General features: G+C 33.4%; 1 protein-coding gene and 1 pseudogene across 1 annotated transcript; one reads left to right on the top strand and one right to left on the bottom strand.

Annotated features, from left to right (window-relative positions):
* Nucleotides 1–994: 994 nt before the first annotated feature.
* LOC142635912 (beta-amyrin synthase-like) lies at nt 995–11,507 on the top strand (annotated as a pseudogene).
* Nucleotides 11,508–15,131: 3,624 nt separating this feature from the next.
* On the bottom strand, nt 15,132–16,382 carry LOC142635913 (uncharacterized). The gene is made up of 2 exons (XM_075809963.1): nt 16,071–16,382; nt 15,132–15,806 (listed from the first exon to the last, which is right to left on the bottom strand). The coding sequence occupies exons 1-2, from the start codon at nt 16,380–16,382 to the stop codon at nt 15,132–15,134; spliced, it is 987 nt and encodes a 328-aa protein (XP_075666078.1).
* Nucleotides 16,383–17,786: the final 1,404 nt, after the last annotated feature.

Below are 17,786 nucleotides of genomic sequence, written 5' to 3' on the forward strand. Positions count from 1 at the left end.
AAAATTAGTTGACTTTTTTTTTTTTTTTTAGTTTTACTATTAGTAATTTTTGTTCTTGTACTAATTTTTTTGGGCTTGTATTTTTTTTATTTTTTTTTATAGATTCTAGACTTAAAATTTTTTTAATGGTCTTCAAAATGAGGAAAATGTTTGAATTACAAACGGTTTTACAAATTGCTGATAATGTAAGTGACGAGCTCAAATGCAAACCAATATGAATTTGCTACATTATCAGTTTGTAAAAATGTTATAAAAAAAAATTGTGACTATAATAATACTCTTAAAAGAATCAATAATATTAATAAGAAGGGTAAAAGTATAATTTTCTAAAATAAGTGCTACATTCACAATATTTTCACAACACTTTTACAAAACACCATAGGTTGTAAGTTGTTTTTCGTTCTAATTTGAACCTACAACTGAAATTATTTTTTTTGTTCACCAATAAGAATATGTAACAATATATCATTTATGATTTTTTTATAAAAATGCTGTGAAAAAATTTGTGGACATACCAATTCCCCCTTGCTAATTGAAAAATATTCTGCTGTTTTAACCTAAAAAAAAAAAAAGACAAGCACGCAAAACACTATTTTTTTTAAGGGACCAAACACTACTAATATATAAGGAGAATGTCATTAATTATAAGTCATTTTCTATTTTATTTGGTACTGGCACAGCTGACCCTGAAAAGGAAAGCGCTTCTGTATTCAAAACATAGTTCAAAACATAGGTCATTATTGTTGTAGTTCTTCATGTCGTAGTCACCCACTGAGTGTTTGATTTAAGCATCCAAATTGATTATTGAGTTCCGTATGACACCAAACAATCAGCATCGATCAAGTCATTTTCGAGGAACAGAACCTGTCCTTTTTGCACTGCTTCTTGTTTTGGTTTTGTGAATAAAATCTTCCAGTTCAACACAAAAAATAATATATATATATATATATATATATATATATATATATATATATATATATATATTGTTACATGCATGGAGTTTGACCCTGAGGCTGGTACACCAGGAGAGCGAGCTGAGGTTGAAGAGGCTCGTCAAAATTTCTATAAGAATCGACATAAAGTCAAGGCCAGTAGTGATCTTCTCTGGCGAATGCAGGTACCCTCCTACCTCTCCTCTCTAACTCCTCCATCTGCACCAATATTGTTTTCTCTACATTAAAAGTAGTAGTGATTTTTCTGTCAGTACTCGTAACTATTGTGGGTAGCAATATTTGACATGATGAAAAGTTTAGTTATTTACTTTTTTACAAGTACAAGTTAGTATTTAGTATAAATAAATTTTCTTTGACAAGATTAATAAATTGGTCAAATTTCATACTGCCATGCCTGACCCTTAATCAACCAAAAATGACTTGGTTCATTATTCATGTCAAGACAAGTGGACCCATTTTAACATGTTGTGCAACAAGGGAAACTCTAATATTAATTATTGTAATTTGGAATTCTCAAAAAAAAAAAAAAACTATTATGATTTGGAGTTAGTAGAAGAGTATTTACAAGAATAATAAAATAGAACATCCACAAGAGATAATGATATTTAAAGTAGTTCGGCTAATTCCATGCTTACTTCCACATTCAACCCTAACTAAAATATCCACTATCAACGGTATGGAGTACAACGACATTAATCAACACTCACAACTCACACAAACAACATTCACAAATCTCATCAACATAAACTCAAAAACCTAAAGTCCCAATACACCTAATAACTCTCTCACACAAAAAAGGAAAAAAAAAAATCTCAACACACAACTAGATAATCTTTCGACCTCAAAAATCTACCAAATTTCTTTTCAAAGAAACTCGATCATGTTTATCTAAGAGCCTTTCACCTCTCCCCATATGGGAGGAACCCTCGGCAAAAGTCACCAAACACTTTGCAATGATGTCTACTTATAGGGCTCCAAATATATTCCTTAATGGACAAGGAATAACCATTACTTCTACAACAAGAAATACTTTTCTTTCTATGTCAAAGAGAATTATTGTTTTTGGCACCAAGTAAATTTTTTGTCTTCTACATCAAAAAATTCTTTCCTTCTACATCAAGGAAACCCAAGCCAAAACTAATTAGGAATTTGAGGCAATATTCAACATAATATGAAGCTATTTAACCCATATAAATAAAATGTCATTGTAATACAATATTAATTTGAAGTGATTAAAATAATTTAAATGTTATATCGATAATTTTTTAATTGAAGCTGTAAAGTCCCTAATCTTTTTACTCAAGACAAAGGAAACTCTCATTTCATTACATCTTCTTAAATTGTGTATTTTAAAATTTGGGTGGAACTTCAATGGGTAGAAATAAGAACTTTCGATTGAATTTGTACTTTAACTTTGTAATTATAAAATAGAATTTGTGCGGATTTTTTTTAAATTTTTTTTTAATAATTGGTACAATTTATGCATATACAAAATACAAAAATATTTTATTAATTTTGGTCATATATATTTAAATGGGTTGTATATATGTTAATCCAATGCAAGATGTTGCTAAACAAGTCGAAATTGGTCATGTCATATTAACTTGTTTTATAAATGGGTCGTGTTATATTTGAGTGGCTTTGAAATGATAATTTAATGGTTTTGGGTTATGATTTACCTAACTATATAGTATAATACTCTATTTTCAACATAAACAAACATGACCCACCAATATGAATTGCTTCCCATTAAGATAGAAATTGTTGATAAATCCTCCTTTCTTTAATTTGTTTAAATGATTGCAGTTTTTGAGAGAGAAAAGTTTCAAACATTCAATTCCACCAGTAAAGATTGAGGATGTAGAGGAAATCACATATGAAAAGGCCACAATTGCATTGAGGAGGGCTATCAGTTTTTTTGCAGCCTTGCAATCTAGTGATGGTCATTGGCCTGCCGAAAATGCTGGCCCCATGTTCTTCCTCCCTTCCTTTGTGAGTTGCTTTTTAATTATCATTTTCCAAAATTGTGACCACCACTTAAAAATATAGATGTTGTTTTGGCAATTTTTTCTTTAAATAACAAAAAAATATATATATTAGTAGAGCTTTCTGTGATACAAAAATAAATCATTTGCAAAATAACAGCTATTGCTAAGGATATTTATGAATTTATGTCTTCTAATTTGTAAATTATTTAGAAATATCTTCTAAATCACTGTGGACCCTTGATATAATTGTCATTCCACAAGTACAAAATTCTTGTGAGAAGGGAGGAGTGGGCAATGGTTGAGGTTCAAGTTTCTAAGAGGGAGTTTCGCACACATATACACATAGATTATATTCGAATAGAATTTCTATATTGTATAAAATAAAATAAAATAAATATCTTCTAAAATAGAATATACTATAATTGGTTAATGATGACATGCTTGTTAGTGAAACTAATTTGATTTTATGCATAATTTCCACACAAAAATTGAAGGCAATATGTTTCTACATTACTGGACATCTTAATATTGTGTTCCGCATTGAGTATCAAAAAGAAATTCTTCGTTACTTGTATAATCATCAGGTACGTATTCTTTGAAGTTTTACATGATCTAATCGAAAATCCACGCAATGCGTGAAAAAATGTAATATAATTTTTTTATAAGAATATAATGTAAAATTAGTAGGTTAAAATAATGCATGTATTATTTAAAAGTATTTAATATTTTTATAAGTTTTATGTAATGGAACATATAATGTATTTTGTATTCAACAACAATATATATATATATATATATATATATATATATATATATATATATATATATATATATATGAATGAAAAATGTAATTTAATAAAAAGATCTAAATTAAAAAATTATAATATTTTTTATATAAAAGAAGACGATGTTATTAAAATGACTTTTATAAAAATATATCATAATCGGTTGACTAATTTAACCATATCAAGAATTTAAAAAAAAAAAAAAATATATATATATATATATATATATATATATATATATATATATATATATATATACACATCAATTCCATTGAACACATGTAACATGTTACATTAATTTTAAATTCTTATATAAGTTTAGAATTGTAGCATTTTTTTTTCAAATATAAGTATAATGCATATATTATTGAAGTGAACCAAAATAGACAAAATAGATTGAAGTGAACCGAATTAACCAAAGTGGGAGGAATGTGATGAAATGGGCCAAAATGCTACATTGATATGATTCAAAGAAACATAACAATAATAAATGTTAATCTTTAGCCTTTAGATATTATATAGATTTGTTACTTTCTTTTCTTTTCTTCTAGTTCAAACTTCATGTCTATCAATTATGCTATAAATTTATCATATTTTAGAATGAAGATGGTGGCTGGGGACTTCACATAGAAGGCCATAGCATCATGTTCTGCACAACTCTCAGCTACATTTGTATGCATATACTTGGGGAAGGACTTGATGGTGGTAAGAACAATGCTTGTGCAAGAGCACAAAAGTGGATCCTTGATTATGGTAGTGTAACATACATACCTTCTTGGGGAAAGTCCTGGCTTTCGGTATGACAATTTCTTTACCAAGATACATCACATTAGAGTTATATACTAAAAATAATTGGCATTGTAAATTAGAATCTAATCACATTGCAGATACTAGGTGTGTTTGAATGGATTGGATGCAACCCAATGCCCCTAGAATTTTGGCTCCTTCCTTCATTTCTTCCCTTGCATCTAGGTTTATACATTATCTAATTACTTACTCATTAAACATCCTAAGAATTCTGCTGTATTTTTTATCTTTATTGCATAATGTAAGCTTATGAAATAAATTAATGCAAGGTTGAATCAAGGTTAGCATGCCTCTGTCACTATAGAGGTTTTGCTTTTCTCATACAATAAAACTAACTACATTGAATAAATATTTAGTACTTCTAGCTTGTCAACTGTTTGGTGCCTAAAATGCAGCCAAAATGTGGATCTACTGTCGGTTGGTGTACATGCCTTTTTCATACTTATATGGGAAAAGATTTGTAGGGCCAATCACACCTCTTATTCTTCAATTAAGGGAGGAACTCTTTGCTCAACCTTACAGTGAAACTAATTGAAGAAAAATGCGTCATCTATGTGCAAAGGTGAGTTTACCTTGATTTTTTGCTCAAGATTAATAAATCTAACTAAGGTAAATCCATGAATTCAATTTGTGCAAATAAAACCCATGTTTGAATTGAAATTGACCACCCGTTGGGTAGGAACAAAAGTAGGCCTTAGTGATCCGACGGTGCTGACTGCTTATGGATTGGCATATAGGATTTTCAAATTTTCCTCATATGCATTGATTTTTCAAAACCATAACTACAGGAGGATCTCTACTATCCCCATCCTTGGATACAAGATATGCTATGGGATAGTCTATACATATTGACTGAGCCTCTTCTTACTCGTTGGTCCTTCAATAAGTTAGTTAGAGAGAAAGTTCTTCAAGTAACAATGAAACATATTCATTATGAAGATGAGATCAATCGATACATTACCATTGGAGTTGTGGAAAAGGTAATGTGATTCCATATTCAATAAAAGCTGTAGACCTGGCTAATTTAGTCAATAAAAAATTACTCCTAATGCCACTTGCACTTAACAGGCGATATGTATGCTTGCTTGTTGGGTTGAAGATCCGAATGGGGATTATTTCAAGAAACATCTCGCTAGGGTGAAAGAATTCATATGGATTGCTGAAGATGGAATCAAGATGCATGTTAGTACACATGTTTTGCAAACAAATTGTGGAACTATTACCTATCTTTTGTAGATCAATATTTGAGTTTATATTGAACTATGAATGATGATATTACTTTAAAAAAAAAAATTTATAGAGCTAGTTATGTAACCAGTATACACATATATTTGGACTTATGTGTTAAAGGACATTGCAAGAAAAAAAGGAATTGCTGACTATGATTTACGCCATTTGTATGCAGAGTTTTGGTAGTCAATCGTGGGATACTAGCTGCACTATTCAAGCTCTTCTTGCTAGTGATCTCATTAATGAAATTGGACTGGTATTGGCGAGAGGGCATGACTTCATAAAAAAATCTCAGGTTTGATTTTTAGATTCTTTAAAATATCATTATCCAGTATTGATTCAGAGTTATCACATCCCCCTTAGACATTGTCAAGGTCAGGGGCAATCCTTCTGGAGACTTTAAAAGAATGTATCGTCACATTTCAAAAGGATCTTGGACTTTTTCTGATCAAGATCATGGATTACAAGTTTCTGATTGCACCGCACACAGTTTGAAGGTAACTAGCTCCATTTATGCTTGATTGAAATCTACTATTACTCCTAGTCCATAATCACTTTTTTTTGTCATCGAATTTTTATTTGCTTCACAGTGCTGCTTGCTTTTCTCAACAATGCCATCAGAGGTTGTTGGTGGAAAAATGGAACTTGAGAGGTTATTTGATTCTGTAAATATTCTACTTTCCTTACAGGTGAGGTCTGTGAGGATTAACTTTCCCTAGCATTGTATTTTTATGAATACTTGTTTTGCTTGTATAGTCACGAATAGGTAATTTAGGTTGCGTTTAGTTATTCTTGACACAAAAGTGTCAACAACAAGAAATCACTTATCCAAATCTTGAGGGATTTGTTTTTCTTAAAGCTTCTTATCCAAAATTGTCTTTAGCTTTCACTATTTGCTTCTGTTATAAAAAATAATTGACACTCATCGCATTGTGAAACTCACTCTGAAGAAACTTTGTATAACATTTGTCATTTGTTTTTTGTTTTTTGTTTTTTTTTTTGGGTGGCTTGTTTCTTTCCTTAGTATTTCACTATGTTCATTCATGCAGAGTAAAAATGGTGGTTTGCCAGCCTGGGAGCCTGCAAGAGCCGAGGATTGGTTAGATGTCAGTACCTTAATGTATTGGGATCATGTTGAAATATTCTTTTGGAAATACTTTTAAATTATCGATGTCAAGAAATTGACACTTAATAGCTTTTCATCAGTAGAGTGGGCCTATTGGTGAAGGATGTAAGAGTCTCACTAAACGTGGTTTGGTAATATTAAAAAAAAAGTGATTAATGGACCAATGAAATAAAGTAGATTGATTGAAGTCGGAAGAACAAAAAGGGTAGCATTTTTGTAACAAACTTAACCCAACTTACTAGATTAACCAATTATGATAATTAATGGATTTCTCGTTAATGAAAAACCTATGGATAAATCCAAATGAAACAAAAAAATAAAATAAAATAAAAAACACACACACACCAAGGGTATCACCTACCCCAAGAAAGTTTTTACCATTTAGAATTAAATGGTACAACTTAATGGGCCTTCAAGAGAATCAAAATTCCTAATTGAATACTCATCCAATCGAATTCGATCAACAGGCATATGTCGATCAGTCAAGATGTAGTCGAGATTTCAGAGACTACTGAAATAGTCATCATATTGTCATAAATTTTCCAACGCTAAACTAACAAATAGTAGTAAAACTCAATATGTCAATTAAAAAATAAATACTAGAAAGTATGAAGAATAGAATGGCAGAAGAGAATATATGTGGCGATCTTGCCTATTCTATTATGGATCCATAGCTAACCTAGAAATTTTGGCAATAAGCCTAGGTTTTTGTTGTAATATATATTTGTGGAAGTTTTACTTTCTCTACTTTTCTTTTTTCCTCTCTCAGTTACTTAATCCCATAGAATCCTTGGAGGATATTGTTGTTGAGCATGAGTATGTTGAGTGCATTGCATCAACAATCCAAGCTTTGGTTTTGTTTAAGAAGTTGCACCCAGGGTATAGGATGGAAGAGATTGATAGTTCCATTCGAAATGGTATTAGCTACATTGAAAACACACAACTGCCTGATGGTTCATGGTATGTTCGTCTACTAATTCACTAGATATGTTTGAATTATTACAAATTAATTACATGATGAATCTTTGCCACAGGTATGGAAGTTGGGGAATTTGTTTTATCTATGGTACATGGTTTGCACTAGGTGGATTGGCTGCAGTTGGTAAGACTTACCACAATTGTCCTACTGTGCGCAAATCAGTTGACTTTCTACTCAGAACACAAACAGATAATGGTGGTTGGGGAGAGAGCTATCTTTCATGCCCAGACAAGGTAATGTTTCAAAATGGATTATGTTGTAAGCGTTTTTTTTTTTTTCATCTTTTAATAATTAATATCTTTCATTATATATGTCAAATTATAAATATGAAACTAAAAAAAAAAAAATACATGTAGAATGAAAGATATCAAAAGCATGAAAGGAATTATCATGGTTCACACTTTAGCCTGTGTCGGACCGTGAGCTGTGCCATTCCACCTCAAAACCAATTGGTGATGAGGAAGACACATTCGAATCTTTTATGACATTCGACATCATGCCACGTGGGCCTGTTTTTTAGAGTGGTTGCAGGGAGTCAAATTGTAGTCCCCCCAACAATCCCTCTCTCATAATGACACTTCCGTGACTCGAACCCATGACCTTGGCTCTGATACCATTTGTCGGACAATGAGTTGTGCTATTTCATCTCAAAACCAATTGGTGATGAGGAAGACACTCAAAATTTTTATGATATTCGACATCACGCCATGCAGGCCTATTTTTAGAGTGGTTTGTAGGGAGTCAAATTGTGGTCCCCAACAGCCTGAAACATAAATTCACAGCTGAAAGCCTTTTTGTGATTACAACTTTACTATTCATAGTTGTTTTTTACAATAAAACCTAAGTAAGGTATATATTATAACTTACACTAGGAGATCCTATGTACGTTTGTCCATGGATCATGGATAAATGCTAGAAGAAAGGACGGAACCATATGGGGGTTATATGCGTCAAGTTAGATATTCGAATGTAACTTTGCCTCCCTTCATCAAATCAGCCCAAAATTTTTTATCTGAATCCTTGTGCTTCTTCTTGTCTGCACTATCATACTGTAATGGTTGATGTTTGATGTTTGAATAGCAGAAATTCTCCTCTATTTTCCTCTTCTTCTTTGGCTTCGATTTCTCCACCACCTCGTTGAAATCCTCCTCTATTATTTTTTTCTGTCTTCTGCTACGAATTCTCCACCAGCACATTGTCTTTTTGTTTTCTCCAAAGGTTTTTTACCTTCCCTATATCTACTTTTAAGCTTTTGTTCAAAAATGTCAAACACAGACGTGTAATGCTAGGGACACATAAACTACCACAATTTTTGTCATAACTCGTTATGTGGTAAGTTGTGAGTCGTAGAGGTGTGAACTTACCATTTGATGTTTACTATTTACAACTTACCACGTGGCGAGCTGTGGCAAAATTTGTGGGACTTTATGTGTCCCCAACTTTACTTGACACACATATGGGATTTTTACTATTTTCTTTTGTCCAAGAGTCATCTACTCTACATGTGGGATTCACTTCTTCACATCTTTCTTTTTCCTACCTTTTATCTATTTTGTTTTTTATATTAATGATGTGTTATAGGAATCTAAATGTGTCTTGTGCAAAATATTATTAAGTAAAATATATGAATTTATAGCTTAAAAAATAGATATATAAATTTACATTTTTTAAAATATCTTAAATAAAAGGACAGAGTTGTGATGAAGCACTTAAGCGTGATGGTGAAGCACTTAAGCGAGATGGTGAATTCTACATAGATAAATGGATTGTTTAAGTTGCTTATGCTTGGAATTGTAAATTGGTAACTAATATTTTTCAAAATGAAATGATTGGAGTTGTAAAGTTAATATTTTAATATTTTTTGTATTTAATATATTTTTCAAAAAAAGAAGGAATATTGATAAATAAATAAAAGAAAAATGGTAAAATGTCGTTGATGAGGTGGCACAACAAAAATTTTGCAAAATTAAATGCAAACACTTCCATTATTATTATTATTATTATTATTATTATTATTATTATTATTATTATTATTGTAAAATTTTTAGACCCCTTAAAACACCAGTTGATTAACTTAGTTATTTAGTCAAGTGATTACTTAGATAAATTATTCAAATCTAGATTAATACAAACAAATCATATCATGTAAAGAGTACAGAAAAGTAAATAACACACGATATAATGACTTAGGAAAACCAAACCGGTAAAAAACCTAGAGAGGATTTAACTTAGTTATCCTCAAAGTAAAACAGATCTACTATAAAAGAATTGAACTTTTACAATAACAACTTAGACCACTAACATCCTATTGCTACCTTGAGTAGAAAACTTACTACCATGACCACATGACAGCTTCGAGTCCACGAACTACTTCTTTCTCAGATCTACAGCATCCACAAGTACACCACTTGTTTTTCTTTAAGCTCCTTATGCAGCAACTGAAATGATCACCAAGCTCTTGACATCAATCTCAATCTTGATAACTTTAAGTATGTATGAAGGTAAACACCTCTAGATCTCACTAGAGATTCACACATACAGCATAAACAACAACCTCAAAATGTGGCTAGGATTTTTCCTTTTATACTTAAGGCAAAACATAAAACCCTACATATCATATGGGCTTGGGTTGAGTTGAAAAATTTTGCATGCAGAAAAACATTCTGCACGAGTTTCGATCCATCGAGTCTAATTTTCGATTGATCGAGCCTTGCAAAAATTGAATAGTAATTTCCTGCAATTATTCGATTCCAATTTTATATAAACACATACTTTGAGCAGCTTAAATCTAGACTAAACGTTTTGATCATGGTTTGCCAACATATACATATTGAAGTTCTAATACATTAGTTCCTAATTTTATAGAACCTAACAATTATTATTATTATTATTATTATTATAGTACAAATATCTTTGATAGAAAGTAAAATATCGAATTCTTTATGCTTGATTATATAGGAATATGTACCACTTGAAGGAAACCGGTCAAATTTGGTACAGACTACATGGGCAATGATGGGTCTTATTCATGCTGGACAGGTTAGTCTGTTGTTCAAAAATGGATTATTACATATTGATATTGTGTTATCATATGTTTTTCTTGAATAGTTCTAATAAATATCTTCTTACTTGTAATAGGCTAAAATAGACCCGACACCGCTTCACCGCGCAGCAAAGTTGATAGTCAATTCTCAAATGGAAGATGGAGATTTTCCTCAACAGGTATCTTCTTAGTTGTCATAGCTTCAAATAACAATAGTAAAAAAAATATACTAACAGGAAAAATGAAAATTGACATGAACACAAAGTTCATTTTTGAACTATGGAGAACAATTTTACCCTTGTCTAGTAAACTTTCCAGTAGTTTTCTCAGAAACCCAAGTAACTGAAGCTTGACTTTCTATTTTAAAATTCGGATAGAAAAGGGACAAAGTAATATTAAAACAATATGAAGTACTATGTTAAGTTGAATTTTACTTATAATACTTTCTAACCACTTATCACATGTTATGGCAGGAAAGCACTGGAGTCTTCTTCAAGAACTGCATGTTACACTATGCAACATATCGAAATATCTACCCATTGTGGGCTCTTGCAGAATACTGCAAGTGTATCCCATTGCCACCAAAAGTCATGTAACCAACCACTACAAGAGCAGTAGAGGGAGTTGTTAATTTGTTGTCTATTCTGTACTACCTACTTTTCTCTTAGTTCTTGCCCACCAACACTGTTTCCTTGTAGCTATTGATGGGCCAAAATGGCCCAATACCACACTTTCACAAAATTTTTAGCCAAAAAACACTGTTTCGAAAATAAATGGGGATGTACCACTTTTTCTAGTACTCGAGCTCGTCAAACTCGAGTACTCTATTTTCTACTTCCACCGTGGCATGGCTGACATGGCATTTTGGAATTAAAAAAATGCCACTTAGTACTCGAGTTTCTTGAACTCAAGTACTGTATATTGTGGTACCTTAGCCCACTAAACTCGGGTATCAATCTGGGTTGGCCGCAATTCATGGCAATTGATACTCCAGTTTCATGGACTCGGGAACTATGTTAGAAGTACCCGAGTCCATGAAACTTGAGTACTAATCTACGTTGCCCTCAATATGTTGAGTGCACATGCCAATTGATAAATAAACTAAATCAAAATAATTAATACATAAATTGAAAATAAAAACTACTAATAAAATTATTTCATGAAACAAAATATGTTTAAAATTTAAGCATAAGAAACCAAGTCATTTTACATGACAAAAAGACTGATAAATTCACTAATTAATTGAACTATCTAAAGACAATGGTGATGACAACTAGGGTAATAGAATTTTCAGCAAGTCATTTTCTCTAATTACATAGCAACAAGGGGAATCATGTCACCAACATGAACAAGCAACCAAACTATAGGAAAATTACAACTTATCCATATCAATCCTCCTCTAGATTGATGGAGTCATTGAACTTCCCATACAAAATCTTTTTCAATTTGGCCATCTATGCAACTACAGAATCTTTCTCTTCCTCTAGTTTTTCCAAGTTCTTGCTAGTCACCTCTTTCATCTGTTCTATCCTAGCCTTCACTTCATCCTTTGACACATGGGCAAAGACTTCCCCTATTTGGAACCGAACCACATCATCATCAGTGAGAATTAGTTCGTTGCTAGCATCCTCAAGATTTTCATTTGATTCCTTAGGGGAAAAAAAAGACCATTTATTTAGAAGGGAATCTTAATATTAAAAAGAATAGGACAAGTCAAATTTTCAGCATGTTGTAATCATAAATAAATGCAGGTTGAATAAATATACATTTTCACCAACACATAATCACTGCATTTAGAAAAACAAATATTTCATGCTGTAAAGAGCATTAAGGTTTGAAACAAACAGGGAGATAAAATCTGAACGTGACAGAGCAACAAATAATGAAAATTATAAACTGATTTACTTCACATCTGTAGCCAAATCATTCCACTTCACTTTTTCATCTAATGATTATAGTTTCACTTTCCTCTCAATACCATGTCATGTCACAATGGGAAGTCCAACTGTAAAATGTAGAAAATGGAGGCAATCCTTGCCCCTTGATAATACGCAAAAAAGTGCCACAAAATTAGAAACAAAGATATGTGGTTCTAGCGAAAGGATCTTATTGCCAAATAATTAATATTCAGAAAGGTTTGTTTGTTATTATTCCATCTTGGAGACCCTAATTTAGTGTAGGAATTGCTGATTGTTTTTTCACAATCTTGGAGTCTCTGGGATCATGCAGAAAAAGGTGAATAAGGTGCTGGGTGGTTGGAGGGGGAGGTGAAGGTTGTTATGTGGTGATTAATCTAGAATATTCTAGCACTTCCTTCCCTTATAAGAGTGAGGTGGAGGATGGGGTTGTGGGTTCAATGGGGTCAGTGTGTATCTTACCAACTAAAAATAAAATAAAGTAAAAAATTTCCTGGGAACCAGAAAGCTTTAATACATCTCTCGATAGAGTGTAGCATACATGAGTTTAGTAAAAATAAACTGAATTTTCATGGACAAAAAATGTTTACATGAGAAAAGAGAAGGGGGCGGGAGTTTTCTAACATCTAGAATAGGCATTAAGTTTAACCATCCTAAATGAGTAAAACAGATGCTTATTTTCTTGTCAAGATATTTTCTAATCTCAAAGAAAGATATGTATAACTCTACCAAAATAAAACAAAAATCCAAACTTTGTGCAGTTTTAGCACCAGATAAACAATTCATATTTAATAAATATAAATAATCAACAAATCCTCAACCAACAAGTTGTTCAATGGACACATATTTGTAATAATCCTCAACCATCCAAAAACACAACATCCCACAATCAGGTGAGAACACGTTACTAACATATTTGACTTTAAAAAAAATGCATGGACAGCAGTCAACATCCTTAAAATTTAAAATTTCCCCAGACTTCAAAAACTCTGTATATACATCCTCATAAAATTCTTCAAAACAACCTTCGACCTCTTCATCTGTGTGCTGAGAAGGAAAAAAAGAAGAAGAAACAAATCAAACCAACATAATTTATCAGATATAAAGACATTAGGCACTTACAAGATGATAAGCAACATGATGGATCCTGGTATCTAAATTTCTCAAGATCCATGTGAAAAAGCTTGGCAGCCTCCTCAAAATCATGTTCACGGTTTTAACTTTGGCTAATATCCATGACTTTTTGATAATATAAAATCGGGCAGCTATGGAGACTACCCAATTTGAGTTGGTGTAAAATTAGGCCGTGATCAGGAAGTTTGGTCACCTTTTGATAAGATAATAATGAATTAAAAGTTTGGGAAAAAAAATTTTACATGGTAAGATAAATAATCTAAAATTCAAACCAATATTTCTCAGAAGTAAACCATTTTAGATAAAAGATGCATGTACATTTACAATAGTCAAAAAAAGTTTGTACTCTGCACGTTCAAGAATTAGAAAGATGCCACGATTCAAACTTAGTGTACCTAGTCCGCGAGACCACCACTCGTCGGGGCCTCGTTCTGCTTAGAGCATGTTCTTCGGTTATGCCCCTCTTGGTCACACAACCCGCATTGCACCTTCCTCCCCCCCTCCTTCCATGGTGTGGTTCTAGGCCGTTTCCCACCCTCGTCCATCTCATTCCTGATTCGTGTTGAGACAGGGCGACCTTTCTCTCGGATCAATCGGGGGTTAGGGAGGACCCTTTGAGTTTCTTTAGGATTCGGCCATGAATAATATATCTTTCAACGCAGGAAACACAGGAGCATAGCTCCAGAACAGTGCGTCCACGCTATAGCATAGGTCAATGTACTGCTCTGCATCATGTCGATACCTAATACAAACTGCAATGACATGTGAACATAGTATCTTATATAGTTTCCATTTCTGACATGTGTAAGTTCTTTGCAGTAGATTAACTCCATGTGTGTGATCCCCATGTCCACCAGTCCCTGGATTATGCGGTGTATCTACTTGATATGATTGTTGTTACACGCTCAATCTCGTCACCCTGTGATGCTTCGCCTTCTCCTTATTTCTCATGAAGATATCCAAGGCATATTTACACCGTTTTTTCCTCGAATTCAACTGCTCTATGCTCTTATTGCGACGATTATCAAAATAAGCATTTAGTTTGAACCATGTGTATTTCACCATTGCCGTAATGGGCAGGCTACGAGCACCCTTTAGAACACCATTGAAGCACTCGGAGACGTTTGTTGTCATCGCCCCATAACAGTAACCCTTGTCAAAAGTTAGAGCTCATTTCTCTTTGGGCACATCCTTCAGATATTGGTGCGCATCTCGTTTCATATTCTCAATTAAATCGAAGGTGGCATTAAACTTTCGCTCCTGGGTAGCACTTGCTGCCCTCCATACTAGATTCTTTAAAGTTTCATTGTTCCATCTAGTGTTGACGTTACTGCATAGATGACGAAGGCAGTAACGATGTTCTGTCATGGGAGGCTGCAAAAAGTCTCGATTAGTATCTTTGAAGATAGCTTGTATCCCAGGGTGTCTGTCAGATATGACACACAGGTGTCTCCAGTCAGTAACGTACCTTCTTATACAAGCCAAGAACCAACCCCAAGTCTCTGTGCTCTCGCTCTCGACAATGGCGAAGGCTAGTGGATAAATCTTATTAGCATCTGTCGCCATTGCAATCATCAATTTCCCTTTATATTTTCCATTAAGGTGGGTTGCATCAATGCTAATCACAGGCCTACAGTTCTTGAACCCAATAATACATGGACAAAACGCCCAAAATACGGACTTGAATGTACAGGTTCTCCGTTCATAATTATTGTCCACTACTAACTTACATTTTGTACTCGAACTTGCATCCTTAAGTCTTGCCAAAAAATGTGGCAACTCTGCATAAGACTTCTTAAAATCCTCGTATATAGCTTCAACGGCCTTTTGTTTGGCATCCCAAACCTTGTATGTAAACCATAATGATTACGTTAAAAATGAATACAAGTTAAATAATTATAGTTGAATAAAACAAATCAAGACTTGTAAGGCTATAAGATGAAGATAATATTTCTTTCTCTTTATTCCTTTTTTTCTTTTCTTTTTCAATTTCATTTTTTATAAAATAAGGTATTCATGGGGTTTGGGAAAAAAAATATCATGCTTATACTTCACAGAAGACCTGTGTCTCTACATTGTATTGAAAAAAGAATGCAAGTTAAAGAATACCTTGTAGTGAGATACTTCGTGTTTTAAGTCTGCCAAAGTAATGTGGCGTAAGTTCTTTATCTTATACGCATGGTCTTCTTGTATATAGCGCTCAAGTACGTATGCTAGGAACACCGAATCAATCATCCGACCATCATGAGCATTCTGAATTTTGTCACACGTGTGGGGGCCCTTGCAGTTTGCAATCTTCCAGGCATTGTCTCCCTTGCAATAGATCGCACGGACTGACCATGGACAAGAATCATCCTTGCAACTCACCATAAGCCTCTCTGTGTCTGAATGCTCTGTTTTGAAGCTAAAATTCTCTCGCATTGCATACTAAGTCAACGCATGTCTCACTGCGAATTTAGTTGTGAATACCATCCCTTTCATTAGCTACTCCCTAGGCATCCAACTTGATACTTCTTCTTGCATAACCAATGATGGATCAAACATATTATCCCAAGTGTTTTTGGTGAACCATTCCGGCGTAGGATCGGGACCGGGGCATGTGTCTCTATTCTCTTCAATAACCACATCTTCGATATGATCAACATCCTCATGTTCACCCATGGTATCTAAGAACTCCTCGAAGTCATCCCTAGTAACATCAATATGGGTTGCATCATCACCAAGTCCGTGATCATCTTCATTTTCGGATGTGCCCCCATGCAACTTATCATGAGATAAATGCTCTCCTTCATGCACTTCCTGGGGCCTTTCCTCCTCCTCAGTTGAGTTCACATGGGGAAATGTCTGCCACGGTTCACTGCCATACCCATCTCCTGTGTTCTCTGCACACCCTTGATAAGACTGTAATGGTATTGAGTCGATGTGCTCATCTACAGTTCCATCCAAAACAGTATGTTGTGAACCCTCTCCAGCCTCTACTATGGCGGGCTCAACAGTGACATAGAGATCCGAAGCAATGAATCCTTTCACCACCATTTGTTCAACAACTTCCCACATCATCTTCACTTCGGCACCACTTGATAACTGTAGTGAATTGTAGACAGCCCGGGTGCCTACAACCAGTTGAGGTGCTCGATACACGATGGAAATGCTATGCCTAGACTGGTCTAACCCCATCACCTTCAATATTCTTCATTGCAAGTTCATAAGGCCTATCCCACGCTTCACCCTAACACATTTTTGCTTTTGGTTCGAGCCTTGGTATGACAACCTATGCAACTCATGATGATACGTCTCTCCATCGTAGTACACATAGAAAAAGTGAAAATCCATCACCGACCTGTTATTAACAATATTAAAAGTTGTCATAATCCATAAATAGTTACATAAATTTGGCGTATGATAAAACCAATTTATATTCAAACTCAACCTCCTCGACTTTGTGTATAAACATATAAAGGTGCCACATCAATTTATATAATAAAATTTGTAATATGTTTATCACTCAAATAAGTATGGGTACAACTTAAGTACAGTTTTATAGGTACTGTACATTGGTTCCCTAATTAAATTTAAATATATTGTTGCATTGAATTTAATTGTCATTGAAATAGAAAACATTGTTTGTGTTTCATTGGTCAATACAACTATGTATTTGAATTTAATTTAAGTATCTAATATATTGCACATAATATTTAATTATACCTAAAATTTCTTGAAATAAATATTATTCAATTAATAGTTAAATATATGAAAAAACCACACTTAAAGTTATCGGTGAAGACTCCAAAATGCATTATGCTGGCCCTGGTCATTAAGAGCTTG

Source organism: Castanea sativa, chromosome 5 (assembly GCF_040712315.1).
Source record: "Castanea sativa cultivar Marrone di Chiusa Pesio chromosome 5, ASM4071231v1".
NCBI classification, from domain to species: Eukaryota; Viridiplantae; Streptophyta; class Magnoliopsida; order Fagales; family Fagaceae; genus Castanea; species Castanea sativa.

Excerpts from the sequence above, each read along its gene's own strand:
- LOC142635913 (XM_075809963.1), bottom strand. The coding sequence starts at position 16,382 with ATGCGAGAGAATTTTAGCTTCAAAACAGAGCATTCAGACACAGAGAGG. Across the intron at positions 15,807-16,070 it reads ACGAAGTATCTCACTACAAG|GTTTGGGATGCCAAACAAAA; the intron begins GTATTCTTTAAC and ends TTTACATACAAG.